At 46.6% G+C, this 17,492-nt stretch overlaps 1 protein-coding gene and 1 pseudogene across 3 annotated transcripts in view; both read right to left on the reverse strand.

The window, feature by feature from the left end:
• The window catches only part of LOC311609956 (cell adhesion molecule CEACAM1-like), a 41,080-nt gene that overhangs the window by 16,492 nt on the left and 7,096 nt on the right, over positions 1 to 17,492 (reverse strand). Inside the window, exons 3-8 of one of the 2 annotated variants that reach the window (XM_084860762.1) lie at positions 16,551 to 16,829; positions 15,461 to 15,590; positions 14,488 to 14,540; positions 14,124 to 14,155; positions 13,708 to 13,749; positions 12,809 to 13,470 (exon numbers count right to left, since the gene is read on the reverse strand). In XM_084860762.1, the coding sequence (XP_084716888.1) occupies positions 13,405 to 13,470; positions 13,708 to 13,749; positions 14,124 to 14,155; positions 14,488 to 14,540; positions 15,461 to 15,590; positions 16,551 to 16,829 (602 nt within the window). In that variant the 3' untranslated portion in view covers positions 12,809 to 13,404. Of the gene's footprint in view, positions 1 to 12,808; positions 13,471 to 13,707; positions 13,750 to 14,123; positions 14,156 to 14,487; positions 14,541 to 15,460; positions 15,591 to 16,550; positions 16,830 to 17,492 lie in introns of those variants that run through there. The other variant, XM_084860764.1, reaches the window with a different exon arrangement.
• Positions 6,365 to 7,352, reverse strand: LOC311633799 (actin-related protein 2/3 complex subunit 1A-like; annotated as a pseudogene). Its single transcript has one exon. The product of its transcript is annotated as an actin-related protein 2/3 complex subunit 1A-like (transcript).

Genomic DNA, 17,492 nt, shown 5'->3' on the forward strand with positions numbered 1-17,492 from the left:
GGTGCTCTCGCGTCTGTCTTGGCCAGATATTTCAATACATCTTTGCCTGCTTTTTAATTAATCATCAGCCTCCGGTGGTCTTATTTTGAACCCAGGGTTTGACCCCATAACAGCTCCAGAACATTAAAGTCCACTAAATCATTTTACATTCCTCTATTCTGCTCAAAATGCTATAATTGGCCTCCAAATCCAAAGTCCCAGAACCTTTGAGATACAAATATCAGGAACTCTGGTCCAGGCCATTTAAAAAAATACAAATCTCTACAATCTAGAATTAGAACTGAAATACAGAAAGGCTTTCTGAATAGTCAATAGAAACCTTCCCACCCGCCCCCCTCCCACCCCAGGAGAGAACCCTGATACCCAAGGACCGAAGAAAGAGACTGCATAGAGACTGGTCGGTGGGGCAGAAGCTTGAAAGGGCTAGTGGGGCACCCACAGACAGCAACTGAAGTCCTGGAGAGATAGCTCAGCTGTAGGGGAGGTTTGGGGGGGACACTATGAGCTCTGGGATCTAATCACGAAGCTGGGATCCCCAGCAGAGAGCACCAAATCTCAGGAGTGTCCCCACATAACATCTAGCTGTGAAAAGCAGTGGGGTACTGTCTGCCCGAGAGTGATAGCTCAAAGCTTGGGCACCTTCTTAAAGGATTTTTGCACAAAAATCCCCTGTGGAGCCACCCACTTTGTGCTTTGGCAGAGGGAGGCTAAAGTGGATTAGAGCTGTGAGAGTAGAACCCAGGACTGGGGGCTCTGGGAGGATAGAACTCAGAAGGCAGACACCCAAGTTTCCTCAGTTGAGTCATTTCATCAGGCAGTGGAGGACATCCTTCCCAGATTGACTTCTATCTGCCTTGCCTGGGGGGAGAACAGTAGACACACCTTATTGGAAAACACCTTGCCCTCAGGCCACTTAAGAGATTAAAAGTAATAATTAGACTTGCGCAGAAGCAACTGCTCCACCCTGTTGAAAAGATCTCTCCCTACACCTGAGGGCGATTGCCAGGGAGGCAATTCAAGTTAGAAGCCTTTTACTCTGTAGACTGAGGTGGCCTCTAGAGGCTTTGAGTCTTTGCCTGTTTCAATTGATCAGAAACAGCCTTTAACACTGTCCTGAACTACAGGTTGAGAGGTATAGAGGATCTACCTAAAGCATAGTCACAAACCCAAACAGACAATCAAAATGAGGGGACCAAGAAACAACTCCCAAATGAAAGAACTAGAGGCTTCTCCAGAAGGAGAGATAAATGAAGCAGAGATAAGAAATTTATCTGAAATAGAGTTTAGAGTAATGATGGTAAAAATGCTCAATGGTATGAAAAAAATATGGTAACTATGATAAAAGAACAGTGTGAGATAAAGGATGCCACAACACAAATAAAGAACACATTGGAAAGAATATACAGCAGGTTAGGGAAGGCTTAGGATCAAATCATTGAATTAGAAGACATGGTGGGTGATAAAGGACAAGGCTGATGGTGAGCCTCCAGGTGGCAAGCTGGGCCTTGGGGGAGAGTCTGTGGTGGTGCTGGAGGAAGGGCCGGGAGCTTGTCCTTCCTCACCCACTTCCATCCTCCTCTGTCCCCAGTAATAAGAGGGTCTAAGCCCCTGGAGGCTGAGAAGATCTGAACTGCCTGTCACAGCACATATATCTGTGGGAATCAGAGGGTGTGCAGGGCAGGTGGTGGGTACTTCTGGGCAGTGGGTGACTCCTCCCCTCCCTGTCTCATTGCAGACACTAAAGGAAATGGACCAGACACTAACCACCAGGTCAGCGGTCACAGATGAGCCATGGGTGGGCAGGGAAGAAGGGAGCATAAGGGGGCTGTGCGGGATTGTGTGTGTGGGGGACAGGTGTCAGAAGCTGCTTCATCTCACTGGTCCCATCCCCACCCCAACTTTCTCTTCTCGGAAGCCCCAGAATAAGACCTCCCCATTCTCCATGTCCCAAACTGCGCCTGGCATTAAGATAAGCACCTGTCAGAACAGCCAGGTCAAGGGGAGGGGGAGTCCTGGGTGTTGGGTGACAGTTGCTTTTGGAAGTGTCCCACAGGCCTGTTAGGAGCACAGGGCCTAAGGGGGCCCTGGTACCTCGGTGACAAAGCTCCTCCCACCCCTTCTCACCCTCTGGCTCCTGTCCCAGGCCTGTGACTCACCCGGGCTCCTTCCCCTATGTTGGGGGCTGGAGGTAGGCAGGGAAATCCCCTCTAGATCCCTCAGGGCAATGCACAACAGGAAGCCGAGGGCCCGGCCCCATCCCAACTTCCCTGACTGAACTGGGGCCTGCCTCTCCCCACCCTCTGCCCCCCAAGACACACTCAGGGGGTGGGTGTTGGAGGTTGGAGGGGTCAGGAGGAGGCAGACCCAGTGCGGATGGCTGGGGGACTGAGCAGATGCTGTAAGAAATGGCCAAACAGAGCAAATTCCAAATCGAGATTGGGCCCTGCTGGGCTTCCCCAGTGTCTGGGGCCCAGGTCTCCATCGTCCAGCTGGGTAGGTCAGCTGGCAGGTCCAGAGGCCTGAAGGCAGCACAGTGGGAAGGGGTGTAGGCAGGACTCCTGATCCTGACCAAGGTGGCAGAAGGATGATGAGGGGCTAGAGGCTGCTCTGTGACCATGGGAAAATCACTTCCCCTTTCTGGCTTCTCAGTCTCCTCTTCTCTAATGGGGTTGAGGGTATGGCAGTCAGATGTGGTGGACTCTGAGGTCCCTCCACAGCCAGTGTTCCCTGAGGATGCTTGATGGGCAGGTGCCCCAGGGAGAAGGTGTCCAGCTGAACCTCCTTCTGTCTGATCTTGGGTTTGGCTCTAAACTTAGCCTTCAGAGTGTGAATCTCCTGTATGCCCTCCTTCCTCATCTGAACCTTTACAGCCTGTCCTGGCTCCACTGCAGCCTGGTTTCTCTGTGGGAATCCACTGGGCCCAGGGGTAGAAAGGGTTCTTGCCCCCCTTCCCAGGCCTGTGCCCTAATCCCAGGAAGAGCTCAAGGCTTCCATGTCCTGGGCTTCTGCCTCACCCTCCATCTCTCTTGTCAGTCTTGTCCTATATGCAGGCTTCACAGGCTCCCATCACAATTTCAGACAAAGCCACATCCATCAGGTACAATTATTTAAATCAGACCTTTGTTCATTGGCCTAATTAAAAAAAACATACGCATTTTTATTTGGGGAAATGTGAAGCTGATACAAAAATAGAAAGAAGAGAAAAACTAAGATGGGGTATAAGTAAACACCTGAAATCGCTGCCTCACACAACCACTTCAAAACTACAACTAAAAGACAAAACGAACATCATCCAGAACCACAGGCACGGTGGCTGAGTGGAAATTCTACAACTAGAAGGAAAGAGACTGAGACTTAGAGGAGGTGCAGAAATAAAGTGCAGCAGTATGGAGCCGTGAGTGTGCACACGGAAAGGGCTCGCAAATGAGCAAGCTGTTGTCTTTTTCAATCGGGAGGGAGACACAAGCTCCAGACTGCTCTGAACTCTAGTTCCTGGTGAGACTCTGGGGACCCAGACTCATACAGGAAGAAACTGGACTGTCTGGCTTTGGGAGGAACCCCAGTGCGCTTTTCTCTCATAGCTTCTTGCAGAAATTACCTAGGGACATTGAGACCTGGGGGCCTCTTAGGGCAGGATTGAAAATGAGCCATAGCTGTTTCCTCCAGCCTGTTGATTCCCTGAGATCCTGCTGCACCCAAGCTGTGCACAGAGAGGCTTTTGCATATGAATGGCCTAGCCCTTTGAAATCTAAAATTACCTAGCAACCTGCAGCTGGGTCAGAGAGCCCCAGAACTTCCAAAAGAAAGCCCAAGTCCCCACAGAAGCTTGAAAATGAAAAAGAAAAAAAAGGTGGAGTAGCAATACTCATCTCTGACAAAATAGACCTTAAAATGAAGGCCCTCGCTGGTTTAGCTCCTTGCGTAGAGTGTAGGCCTGCATACTGAAGGGTCTCAGGTTCGATTCTGGTTAAGGGCACATGCCCAGGTTGTGGGCTCGTTCTCCAATAAGGGTCATGCAGGAGGCAGTTGATCAATGATTCTTTCTCATCATTGATGTTTCTACCTCTCTCTCCTTTGCCCTTCCTCTCTGAAATCCATAAAAATATATTAAAAAAAGAAAGAGACAACAAAGGTCACTACATAATACCAAAGAGATGGATTCAACAAGAGAATATAACTGATAAACATATATGAACCCAACATAGCTGCACCTAAATATGCAAAAAACCTTCCAGAGGACTTTATGGGAGAGATTGACAGCAATACAGTCATAGTAGGGGACTTTAACACCCTCTGACTTCACTGGACAGATATTCCAGACAAAAACTTAACAAGGAAACAGAGACTCTAAAGGACACACTGGAACAGATGGATTTAATTTACATTTAGTATACAACGTTTTACCCCAATGAAGCAGAATATGCATCCATCTCAAGTGCACATAGATCATTCACAAAGATAGACCACATGTTAGGATACAAAACAAGCCTCTACATGTTCAAGAAGACTGCAATCATATCAAGCATCTTCTCAGATCACAGAACAATGAAATTAGAAATCAACTACAGTAAAAACACTCAAAAATATTCAAACATTTGAGGCTAAAAAGCATCTAATTAAACACTGAATGAGTTATCAATAAGATCAAGAAAGAAATAAAACCCAACTTCCTGGAAACAAATGTAAATGAACACACAACAACCGCAAATCTCTGGGACACAGCAAAAGCAGTCCTGAGAGGGAAATTCATTGCACTACAGGCATACCTCAAAAAACAAGAAAAATCAGAATAAACTGTTTAACCCTACAACTTAAAGAATTAGAAAGAGAACTACATTAAAAGCCCAGAGTAAGTAGAAGAAAGGAAATAATGAAGATTAGAGTAGAAATAAATAACATAGAGAATAAAAAAATAATACAAATAAATCAATGAAACCTAGAGATGGTTCTTTGAAAGGATAAACAAAATTGATAAACCACTAGCCAGATTCAATAAGAAACAAATAGAGAGGACCCAAAGAAATAATATCAGAAACGAAAGTAGAGAAGTAACCAAGTACACTACAGAAATACATCGGATTGTAAGAAATGCTATGAAAAACTATATGCCAACAAGGTGGACAATGTGGATGAAACTGACAAATTCCTGGAAAAATACAACCTCCCAAAACTTGACTAGAAAGAATAAAAAAATCTGAATAGGCCAAAACAACTGATGAAATAGAAGCAGTAATAAAAAAACTCCCATCAAACAAAATTCCAGGGGGGTCCCTCAGCTCAGCTTGTGCCCTCTATCAGTCCGGGATCCCTCGGTGGATGTCCACCTGCTCTAGTGTGCAAGACATCCTTCTTGCAGTCCAGGACCTCTAGCTCCTTAACGCTCACCTGCTGTGGAGGTGGGAGACTCCTGCCACTGTGGTTAAGGTTGCCAGCCATGAGCCAAGCTTCTGGCTGAGCAGGTACTCCCCTACTCACCCCCCTTCCCTGCCCCCGCCCTCTTGGGAGCACACTGACCACTAGAGGGCAGTTCCTGCATTGAGTGCACTGACTATAGCCTGGTGGTCAGTGCACAGTATAACGACTGGTCATTCAGCCTTTTATTATATAGGATTATCCTCCTTATGGTTTCCTAGTGAAACAATATCTGTCTCCCTTGACCTCTTTCCCTATTACACATGAAAAATTTAACTTGGGTACCTGCTAATATTTTCTTTCCTTTTTTACATCTTCAGTATTTTTATTTAAATCTTTAGCAATTTATATATCTGTCCACTTTTCCTTTTAAGTTAGTGTGACAATTTCCATAATAAACCACTCAAAGAGAAGCTTCGGTAAAAATGGGATGAAATAGAAAAAACCAAAACCAAAACCAAAACAAACCAACAGACAACAAAAAGCCCAAATACAAACAAAACCCAATTACTGCTGTTTAAAAATCCAACACTTTCACCAATGATATTCAAACAAAACCATGCCAACCACATTTGGGCGATACATGTTTTCAGTGTTTCCTTGTGGCTGGCTCTCCTCACCATCATGCAAATGGTGCAGCTGCCTCGGGCCAGTTTGTCAGTTTGTCAGTTTGTCCTGCTGGATCTGGGAGGCTCACTCAGCTTCACATTATCCGGAGGCCCTGGAGAGAAGACTCTAAGGCAGTGGTTCTCAAAGTTCTTAATGCTCCGACCCTTTAATACAGTTCCTCATGTTGTGGTGACCCCCAACCATAAAGTTATTTTTGTTGCTACTTCATAACTGTAAGTTTGCTACTGTTAATGAATCATAATGTAAATCTCTGTGTTTTCCGGTGGTCTTAGGCGACCCTGACCTGTGGGTCGTGGCATTAAGAAGGTTGAGAACCACTGCTCTAAGGCCTTGAAATCCCAAATTGCCATGGCTCCATGGATGCCAGTAGTGCAAAATTTGTGACAATCTTACTTACCCACCTCATAAATAGATACTCGAGTGATGCTATTCTGGTGCAGAGTCTCCAAGGCTGTATTGCGGTCCTCAGTTGTGGCCTCTTGTGTACACTGTGGAAGGGTTGTATGGCAGACATGTTGAGTTGGAATGTCCAGCTGGGAGACGAAAGTCAAGCAGCTGCAGTCATCATAGTTAAAGAGCATTGGGTAGCAGCCATGGCCAGTGGCTACAAGCTATTCTCTGAGACAAATGACACACTCAGGAGGAGCAGGAACTCTGTTTTCAGAGTTGAGACCTGCATGCTTTTTGAGGCATTGGCAATGGACACAGTGCTGTCATGGCTGACCCAGGCCAGTGGACTTCCACTGGCGGGCGGAGAAGCTGACGCCATGCACCCAGCCACCAGTACCACTGCCACCAAACTCTGACATCAGCTGACCAAAAGGCATCTTGCTGCCGGCTTTTCATCCACTTCTTTAATGTATGCAGAAAACACTCGCATTGGAAATCATTCGACCCTGCTGGCAGCAAAACATTGAAGGTGGGATGCCCATCCAAGCTGAGGACCGTGGAGCGAATTGGCTTTTTAATGTGCTTGCTTACCCACCAGTCGTTTTCAGACCCAAAGTAACAAACAGAAACGAGTCTTGCTCCACTTCCCACGGCAAATTTTTCCTCTAGAGGGGATCACCTGACACAAGTGGTTGCACGGTTTATTCTCAGGATCGCCAGGGTTGGCTTCCAGACACCATCTTTCTGACTCCAGACACAGGCATTGTGGTCTGCCCTGCAAGTGATGATGCGGTCGCTCTTGGGAGCCCAGTGGATATCTGTGATGCTCCTTGAGCTTTCACCCCCTGGTTCCCGTTCTTTTTATAGATGTGGACTTCATGATTATTGGGGCTATGGGCAATGTGGGTACGATCCCTGTTTCAGTCGCTAGTCAAAATTGATCCGGGGACATTATTGTTAGTGGTTTCAAAGGAGAGAAAGCTGGGATCAGGGAAGTCTAGACAGGCTCAGAGTGCAGAATTCTGGGACATTGGTGAGACACATAAAATAGGTGCTGAGGCATGGGATACATGGACCAGATCTCAGAAGGGAGGGAGTTGGGGTGACTAGAAGATATTAACTAAAAAACATATGCATAGCCCATGGACACAGACAATCATGGGGTGAAGGTCTGGGCTGGAGCGAGGGCCGGGTGGGAGAGAGGAAAGGGCATGGTGGGGTGCGTCTGTACTACTGTCAATGATAAAAGTTGTTTTAAAAAATCTAGCTAGCCAAAACCGATTTGGCTCAGTGGATAGAGCATCAGCCTGTGGACTGGAAGGTCCCAGGTTCGATTCCGGTTAAGGGCATGTACCTTGGTTGAGGGCACATCCCCAGTGGGGGGTGTGCAGGAAGCAGCTGATCGATGTCTTTCTCATCGATGTTTCTAACTCTCTATCCTTCTCCCTTCCTCTCTGTAAAAAAAAAAAAAAAAAAAAAAAAAAATCAATAAATATATTTAAAAAAATAAAAAAAAATGTAGTTATCTTCTTGATAGAAGGAAATTCTTACATCATTGTAAAATGAAAACAATGCACTGGAATATTCTTTAGAAGATAGCAAATAACCTTTTTCAATTTATCAGTAATTGTGATGCAGGTTTTATTTTTCTAGTTCATCACTGATAACACCTTTGTAGTTTTGGTCATGGGAAATGGTGAAAGCCAGCCACGATCCATGTTTTAGTTCAAGAATGTGGACTTTGTGTGGACTCTCCTGTGATTTTAAGCATTCACATAAGTCACCTTCTGTGAACACTAATGCCATTTTCCTCTGTCCATGTGTTACACATCCCTGTTCAGAGAGAGCCACATTTTCCCTGGAAAGCATCTGACCACCAATGAGAAGAAAGTGTCCAAAAGCTTCTGGCTGATGATGATGATGGTGCTGAAAGTGGAGGTCTTGTTCAGGGTGGGCCAGGGCAACAGTTTTTGAGAACTCTTCCCTCAAAATTTCCTGCAGAAGGCACCTGTCACGTATTGGGCTATGCCATCAACTTCAGATCAGGCCCCAGGGAGTGGGAGGGTGAAGTCTTCTCTGACCCTCTCCACCCTCCTCAGGACACCACTGCTGGGATGTCTGTGGGGGAACTCAGTCTCCCCTCCTCCTCTTTGCAGTGCAGGACAGGGACCCAGAGCCCCTTCATGTAGAGTGGACCATGAAGGAGCCAAGGTGAGGGAGGGCAGGTGGATGTGAGGAGAGAGCCTTACTCCTGGAGGTGGGAGGTGTGAGATGCGGGCCACCAGGAGGCACACAGCCTGCTTAGTGCCTGCAGCTGAGTCAGTGGGCCAGAGCCTTTCCACTGCAGAATCCAGCCCTGTCCCTGGGAACATTCCATTCCCTCCCACTCAGTGCTCCCAGGTAAGGCCTCAGTCCTTCCTCACTCAGTCCTGCATCAATTCTGCCCCCTTCACACTCAGAAAGCCCTGTCTGCCCAACTGCCCAACTGCCCAGTTCCCCCAGGGCTGCAGAATGATCTTTGCTGCCTCTGACCCCAAGAGTGAGAAGGCCCAGTCCTGCCTTCCTGGTCAGCTTTGGGACCAGGCTCTCAGGCTCCATGTCCTGATTACCATTACCTGCCAGGAGGTGGCAGCAGCTGAACAACATAAGAGATGCAGCGCATTTGTTATTACCCTGTGAGTCTGCAAGTGGACTTGGGGGGTGGGGGTTAGGGGAACACCAAGGAAATGACAAAATTTCCTGCCAATTTAGATGCTGGTAGTGTGTGCCTTGGGAATTTAACAGAGAGTTCATGGATATTTTCTTGGAGATAGATAAGAAGGTAGTTGCAACTCAATATTTGGGTCCTCTTTGTTTCTTGATGAATATGGCTAATTGTTTACCAATTTTGTTTATTCTTTTAAAGAACCAGCTCTTCATTTCATTGACTTTTTGTATTTTTTTTTTAGTCTCTATGGTATTTATTTCTGCTCTATTGTTTATTATTTTCTTTCTTCTACTTACTCTGGGATTTTCTTGATGTTCTCTTTCTAGTTCTTTAAGTTGTAGAGTTAAATAGCTTATTGCCATATATATATATATATATATATATATATATATATATATATATATATATATATATATATATGTTTATTTATTTTTTATTTTTAAAATTTAAAAAAAAATTTTTTTTTTTTGAGGAATGCCTTAGTGCTGTGAACTTGCCTCTCAGGACTTCTTTTGCTTTGTCCCAGAGATTTTGGGTTGGTATGTGTTCATTTTCATTTATTTCCAGGAAGTTTTTGATTTCTTTCTTGATTCCCTTGGTAACCCATTCAGTGTTTAATAACATGCTATTTAGCTTCCAGGTGTTTGAATGTTTTGGGGTGTTTTTACCGTAATTGATTTCTAATTTTATTCTATTGTGATCTGAGAAGAAGCTTTATCTTACTTCAATCTTTTTGAACTTGTAGAGGCTTGTTTTGTGTCCTAACATGTGGTCTATGTTTGTGAACGTTCCATGAGCACTTGAGAAGAATGTATATTCTGCTTATTTGGGGTGAAATGTTCTATAAATATCTGTTAAATCCATCTGATCCAGTGTGTCTCTGTTTCCTTGTTAAGTTTTTGTCTGGAAGATCTGTCCAGTGAAGTCAGAGGAGAGTTAAAGTCCCCTACTATGACTGTATTGTTATTGATGTCTCCGTTAAAGTCCTCTAGAAGATTTTTTTTTACATATTTAGGTGCAGCTATCTTGGGTTCATATATGTTTTTCATGGTTGTATACTCTTGTTGGCTCAATCTCTTTAGTTTTATGTAGTGATCTTTGTTGTCTCCTGTGATGGCCTTCATTTTGAAATTTATTTTGTCAGATATGAGTAGTGTTCCTCCAGCTTTTGTTCTTTTCCATTTGCATAGAACATTTTTTTTCCATCCCCTCACTTTCATCCTTGGGTGTCTTTAGTTTTGAGGTGGTTCTCTTATAGACAGCATATACTTTGGCCATATTTTTTTTTATCCATTGAGTTACTCTATGCCTTTTGATTGGAGTACTTCATTCAAATTTAGGGTTATTGGAGAAACCAAGATTGTGGCATAGGGTAGACACCTGGATGCAGCCTACCACAACAAATTTGAATTTAGAACTGGAAAACAGGGGAAACATTGCCCTGAAGCGCGGGACAGCTGGCTGAGAGGAGGCTCTACCATCTGGGAAGGAGAGAGAAGGCACGCTGAACCTCAGGAACTGTGAAGGTGCCAAGAACTGTGCATGGGAAAAGGCGGCTGCCGGACTGTGCTGCTGGCTTGCTTGCAGAGTGCAGAGAGGGCAGGCCTAGTTTGCTACTGGCTAACTCCCTGCGCAAGGAGAGGGCGGACAGCTAATGCACGGCTAGCTTTCTTGTTTGGGAGGAAAACAGAACTACCCTATTGCTCTGATAGACGGCCCTAGACAGAGAGAGGCCAGACTGTCAGGCAGTGGGCAGAGATCTCTTGGAGGTATGTGAAGCCAGCGGCCATTACTGTGGGACTCAGAAACCAGACTGTCATAGGGAGGGGCTGACCAAAGCTTGTCTGCACCACCGGAGACTACGCCCCATCCAAGCAGAGCACAGAGGCCCTTCCAGAGGCTAGCTTTCTCATTAGCTGTGAATAGAACTCTCCTAGGGAGGGACAGAGAGCAATCCAAAGCTTCTAAGTGCCTATACCAAAGAGGTGTGAGCGCTTGCAACCAATCTTGTGGGATTCACCAATGCTTATCTGTGCCACCCTGAGACTCTCTTCCATCCAAGTGCAATACAGAAACCATCCTAGCTGAGACACTTCTGATCCTCATAGCCAATTGGCTTCCCAGTGATACCAACAACAAGCAAGGCTTAACAACAAGACTGCACACATAGCCCACAAAGGGCTACACCAAGACTGTCCACCTCAGGTAACTGGGAGGCTGACTCACTCAACCATATAAGACACCTTAGCCCACAAAGCCACCCTACCAACTCAGGGAAGCTGTGAAAATGCCAAGACAAGGAAACAGATCACAAAAAGAAATGGAGGACAAGAAGCAACTGGATATAGAGTTGAAAACCACGCTTATAAGGTTTTTTAAGAATTTCCTAGAAAAGGCCGATAAAATAAATGAGACCTATGAGGATATGAAAAGGGATCAACTAGAAATAAAAAATACATTGTCTGAAATAAAAAATATTATACAGAGTCCTAAAAACAGAATGGAAGATCGCAAGAATCAAGTCAAAGATTTGAACATAAAGAGCCAGAGGACACTCCTCCACAGAAGCAAGAAGATGAGAGAATCCAGAAAGTTGAAGATAGTGTAAGAAACCTCTAGGACAATTTCAAATGAGCCAAAATCAGAATTATGGGGGTCCCAGAAGAAGAGAGAAAGCAAGATACCAAAAGAATACTGAAAGAAATAGTGACAGAAAACTTCCCCCATCTGGTGAAAGAAATAGACTTACAGTCCAGGAAGCGCACAGAACCCCAAACAAAAGGAATCCAAAGCCCAAATCGATTTGGCTCAGTGGTAGAGCGTCGGTCTGTGGACTGAAAGGTCCCAGGTTCCATTCCTGTCAGGGGTATGTACATTGGTTCCAGGCACATCCGCAGTGGGGGGTGTGCAGGAGGCAGCTGGTCGATGTTTCTCATTGACGTTTCTAGCTCTCTATCTCTCTCCTCTATCTCTCCCTTCCTCTCTGTAAAAAATAAATGAAATATATTTTTTAAAAAAGGATTCCAAAGAGAACCACACCAAGACACATTATAATTAAAAGCCCAAGAGCAAAAGAAAAAGAGAGAATATTAAAAGCAGCAAGAGAAAAGCAGGTAGTTACCTATAAAGGAGCACCCATAAGATTGTCAGCTGATTTCTCAACAGAAACCATGCAGGCCAGACGGGAATGGCAAGAAATATTCAAGGTGATGAATAGCAAGAACCTACAGCCCAAAATACTCTACCCAGCAAAGCTATTACTCAGAATCGAAGGCCAGATAAAGTGTTTCACAAATTAAAGAAAAGCTAAAGGAGTTCATCACCGCCAAACCAGAATTATATGAATTGCCGAGGGGGGTTCTTTAGGAAGAGGAAGAAGATATAGATAAAAATTATGAACAACAAATATGTAACTATCAACAAGTGAAACTAAAAGACAAGGTAATTAAGAAACCTGATGAATAATATTAACTAGTGAATATAATAGAATCAGAGGTATGGAAGGGGAGTGGACTGATGATTTTCAGGGAAAAGGGGAGTGGGGGGTGCGGGAAGAGCCTGAACAAACACTGTGTGGATGAGGACAATGGGGAGTGGGGAAAGGGCAGAGGGTGGGGTGGAAACCTGGTGGAGGGGAGTCATGGAGGGGGAAAAATGAGGAACATTTGTAAAAATATGAACAATAAAGATTTATTAAAAAAAACAAATTTAGGGTTATTATTGAGAGGTACTTATTTATAGCCATTTTAATTCTGTATGGCTAGGTTTCTCTCTCTGTTTCTTCTCAGCAATCTCTTACAGCATTTTTTTTTTTTATCTCAAGAGAATCTATTTTAAGAAAAATAATGTTAAATGCAATAAACAAATTATTCAAGAAAAATGATCTTAATATAATATCACATGCAATAAACATTAATATTTCAAGAAAATAAGATTTTAAGTATAATATTATTAACAAAACTGTATTACAAGATAGTATGATATCACAAAAATGTAGGAAATACTAAAAATCTACCAATAACAGGATTGCTACTATTATATTCTAAAATACTTTCCCACCTCTGGCTCTCTTTTGTTCATCATTTTATGTTGTTCATTATATTCTACAATGACTGACTGAGATCATGTGATATTTATCTTTCTCTCACTGGCTTATTTTGCTTAGCATGATGCTCAGAGATGGTTCTCTAGCGCAGACCACATCCAGTTCCTGACTCCCCTCCACAGTCCCCCCACAGTATCTGAAGTCTCAGGTCCTGGAGGAACTAAGAAGCCACGTCTGCTCTGGGGCTGATCTGGCAGTACACGTCTGTGTTTGGTTTGAGTAATTCCTGTCAAAGAAAGATCTGTGAGCCCTGCAGCCTTCTCAGAACAAGTGCCATGATTCACAGGTGCCATGGGGGCTGACTGTGCTTGGCTGTCTGTTCCCAGGCTCCTCCCTCCTCCCACCATCTGTTGTCACTTTTCACTGCCCTTTCCTGAGCTGGAAGCACAGCCAGGGCTGGGCTGGGGGCAGGTCCTGGGGCCCCTGGGACCTGCAGGACAGAACTTTCATAACCCACACTCACCTCGTAGATGGGGCCTGCTGTCTTGGTGTTAGGTAGGAGGCCCTGTACAGGGGGGAGAGAGGGCATCAGATAACAGAGACAAGGGGCCGCTTTGCCTTCTGAGCAGCTGTCTTCATACCTGTAGCCTAGAATCCCAATCTCAGCCCACACTACACCCCCTCACCCTTGTTAGCCTGGGACCTCTGACTGGTGCTCCCAGTGCCTATTCTGCTCCGTGCTGGACTCCAGTGCTTCCCTCAGACTCCTGCCCTGCCCTGTCCACTCCTCACTGGGGGCATCACCAGGCCAGGGCGGGGCTCCCCTGCTGGCTCTTCTGGGGAAGAGGTCTGTGCTATTTTGTGAGGTTGGATGGTGCCCCTGCCCTGAGGGTGGGTCACTGAGCTCTGGGTGAGGGAGCAGGGAGGGGATGGACTTACCTGGAAGGCAGTTGTTCCAGTGGGACCCTGGCCTGGGAGCAGAGACAGGCGGCATTAGCACCCAGGGGGGAGGAAGCTTTGGCCTGTTCTCCCATGAGGGGGTGGTTCTTAAGCTCCCAAGAGCCAGGGGTGAAAGGTCATCTCCCAGGGCAAGAGACTCTTGCCATTTCAGGGTCCAGTGAGGGAGAGGTGGTGACACATGACCCAGCCTACACGTTAGGTTGACTGGTGAGTAGGGATCCCTGTACAGAGTGGTTATGAGAATCCCACTTGTAGCCTAGGGAAGGGTCAGAGTCTGAGGGACAAGGGCAGTGGTGGTTACTGTGGGGCAGGCCCAGGAGCTCCAGGCTGAACAGACACTCACCAGGGGTGGCAGCTGGAGGTGGGTGCACTTGGGGATCACGCGGGTCACTGGCCCTGGGAAAGGACAGACTTACTTGTGAGTGGTCCAGGGAGCTTTGGTGTCACAACAGGGGACAGGGAGGGTTTCCTTTCCCAGCAGAGGGTGGAGGCTTCTCTCCACTGTTTAGGGGGACTGGCCCAGGAGAGGGGAACTGAGGCAAGGCCTTAATGATCCAGGGCTGTCCTGGGCCCACAGGGGAAGGACCCACAGGCAGGTGGGAGTCTGGGAGGAGTAATAGGGAGGAGACTGAGGAACATGGACAGAAATCCATCCAGAGGGTCTGACTTAGTGGAAAGGTCAAGGGCTCAGGCGGCAGCAGTGCCAGCCTCATGTAGCATCTAGATGAGCGTGGTGCCCTGCTGTGGCCAGACCTATCCCTCAGGCCTAAGGGGCTCTACTGTGACAGTGACCTGTCCTGTCTCCATCCAGCTGACCTAGAGGCGAAAACTACACCACAGGCTCCGCTGTCCTCCTGTCTCAACATCAGAGTTGTGGTTACCACACCAACCTGTCCAGGCTCTTCCACCCTCAGCTGTGTGTCATTGGCCAGGATGACTTTCAGACCCTGAGGAGGCCCACACCCTCACCTCGGAGGGTAAACTTAGATAAACAGGAGGTGCCTTACTGAGCACTTACTACCTGCTGGCACTGCTGCAGGTGTGGGGAGAACCAGGACAGTCCTGAGGGCACAGTTCTTTAATCATGCCTCATTTATAGGTGAGAAAGCTGTTGAGGAAACCACCCTGGTCAGCAGCTGGTGAGGGAGGAGCTGGATGGAGAATTAAGGACATCCATGGGGAAGTTGGGAGGCAACAGGGAGCTGGCCCAGAACTCTCTGATGTCAAAGTCTTTGTCCTCCAGGCCTGGGCTCTGCTGGGGGTCTGTCTGGGTCAGGGGACAGGATTAGGGTGAGGGTGAGGCAATGCCATGGTACCTCCTAGTCCTCCTGAGGTACAGGAAATAGCCCAGAAAGGCTCCCAGAGCCACCATGACGAAGACCCCGATCACGATGCCAACAATGCCAACGATGCCCACCACAGAGTAGTCCGTGAAGGTTTGTTCTGCTGAAATGAAAAGGGAATGGGGAGGGGTAAGGGCCCAAGTCCATTCAGGGGAAACCAGGAGGGGCCTTGCAGGGGGAGACCTGGTGAGGGAGGACAGAACTGCCACCTAGTCTGTGCGGTTTGGGAGTGTCCTTCTTCCAGACACCCCGCTTCTGGAGGTTGCATCCTTCTATGGTTTGCACATTGAAACCTTCCATTTGCTGTAACTATGCTTATATTCTCACACCCACCATTCCCATGTCCTGGTAATTTTCCTCTTAACTCCTCTTTCTCTCACATATTCTGTCTCTTACCCCTGTTTCTTCTTTTCCATCACTATGGACAGTCTTAGCAGGCACCTTACCTGCCAACTCAGTGCTGATGAGTAATTAGAATGTGCTGAGTGTTTTTGATGATCCAGGCAGGGTGGGAAACACTAAACCTTCATGTCATCTGATCCTTCCACCCCCACAATGGGGATGGGAAGTATCACCCTCATGAGCACATCAGGGATGGGAGGTGCTTAATAAATGGCTGGTGGTCCCAGAGCTGGTGAGTGATAACATTTTCACCGAGTTCTGCTTGACTTTACATTCACTGACAACAGCGTTCATAAAAATACCAAACATAATTTACATTGAATGAGTCCTGACTGAGCATGACCCTGGTTGAAGGCTGAAACTCATTAACCTCATAATAAATAGCCTAACAACAGTGTTTAGGTCAAACTGTCTGACTACTAACTGTCTCACCCACCTGAGCCTCAGTTTTCTGAGGCTCAGGTGGGTGAGACAGTTAGTAGTCAGACAGCTAGTACTCATAGAGCCAAGACAATGATGATATTAGTCTAATCCTGGGGTCCTTACCCATGTGCTCTATAGGCTCTGAGGGAAGCTCCCACCTCCTCAAGGCTTTCATCCATCTCACCCTCCTGCCCGTGAAATATACAAAGGCAAGTGGGAGGGGTCGAGGGTCACTCACATTGCACATCCAGCCTGAAGGGGTCACTTTTGCCGGAACTGCCGGGGTTGAAGACCTCACACTGATAACCCCCAGCGTCCTCCGTCCTGACGGGGTCGATGGTGAGGGTGCTGTTGTCCCAGGACAGCTTCTTCCTGTCCGAGAGCAGGAGATTCTGGTTCTTGAAGAGCCACCGGATGGAGATCCCAGTGTCATTTGTGAGGCAGGTCAGGACCACGGCGTCCTTACGCTCTGTGACTGTGGCATTGCTGGCTCGGAGGGCAGGCTTTCCCACTGACTCTGTGGAGGACAGAGGAAGTGACTGAGTGAGAGTGGGCTCCTTCCTCAGAGATGTCAGCCACTCACAGTCCACATTGATCTCTGTAAAGGTCACTAGAGGATGACTCTGACCTCTGCAGGGTGAGGACAATTGTTCAGGTGACAGTCTGTAAGGAGAGGGCTATACCTCCCCTCTTTCATCCAGACCATCTCAGGATGATCCCTGACCTCTCGCAGGACATATGAGTATTAGCACCGGGAGCCTTAGGCCGTGTATCCAGCATCTTAATCACCAGGTGGCATTTTCCACACATTGCCTTTTGTGTGACTCTTTCCTAGACCTTTCTGTAACCTTTTTAAAATTTTATTTCATTGATTTTTTACAGAGAGGAAAGGAGAGGGATAGAGAGTTAGAAACATCAATCATCTGCCTCCTGCACACCTCCCACTGGGGATGTGCCCACAACCAAGGCATATGCCCTTGACCCAAACCAAACCCACAGAGCAACGCTCCATCCACTGAGCCAAACCAGCTAGGGCCTTTCTGTAACTTTCTAAACACTCACACCCCCTCACTGGTATGGTGGCTACACACAGAGATGGGAAGGCATTTTCCTTTTGTTAAATAATTTATTAGAGAATATAGTCCAGGGGTCTTCATGACCTTAGGACCTGGAGAAGTTT

The sequence above is a fragment of the Pipistrellus hanaki genome, assembly GCF_964339955.1.
Source record: "Pipistrellus hanaki genome assembly, chromosome: 15".
NCBI classification, from domain to species: Eukaryota; Metazoa; Chordata; class Mammalia; order Chiroptera; family Vespertilionidae; genus Pipistrellus; species Pipistrellus hanaki.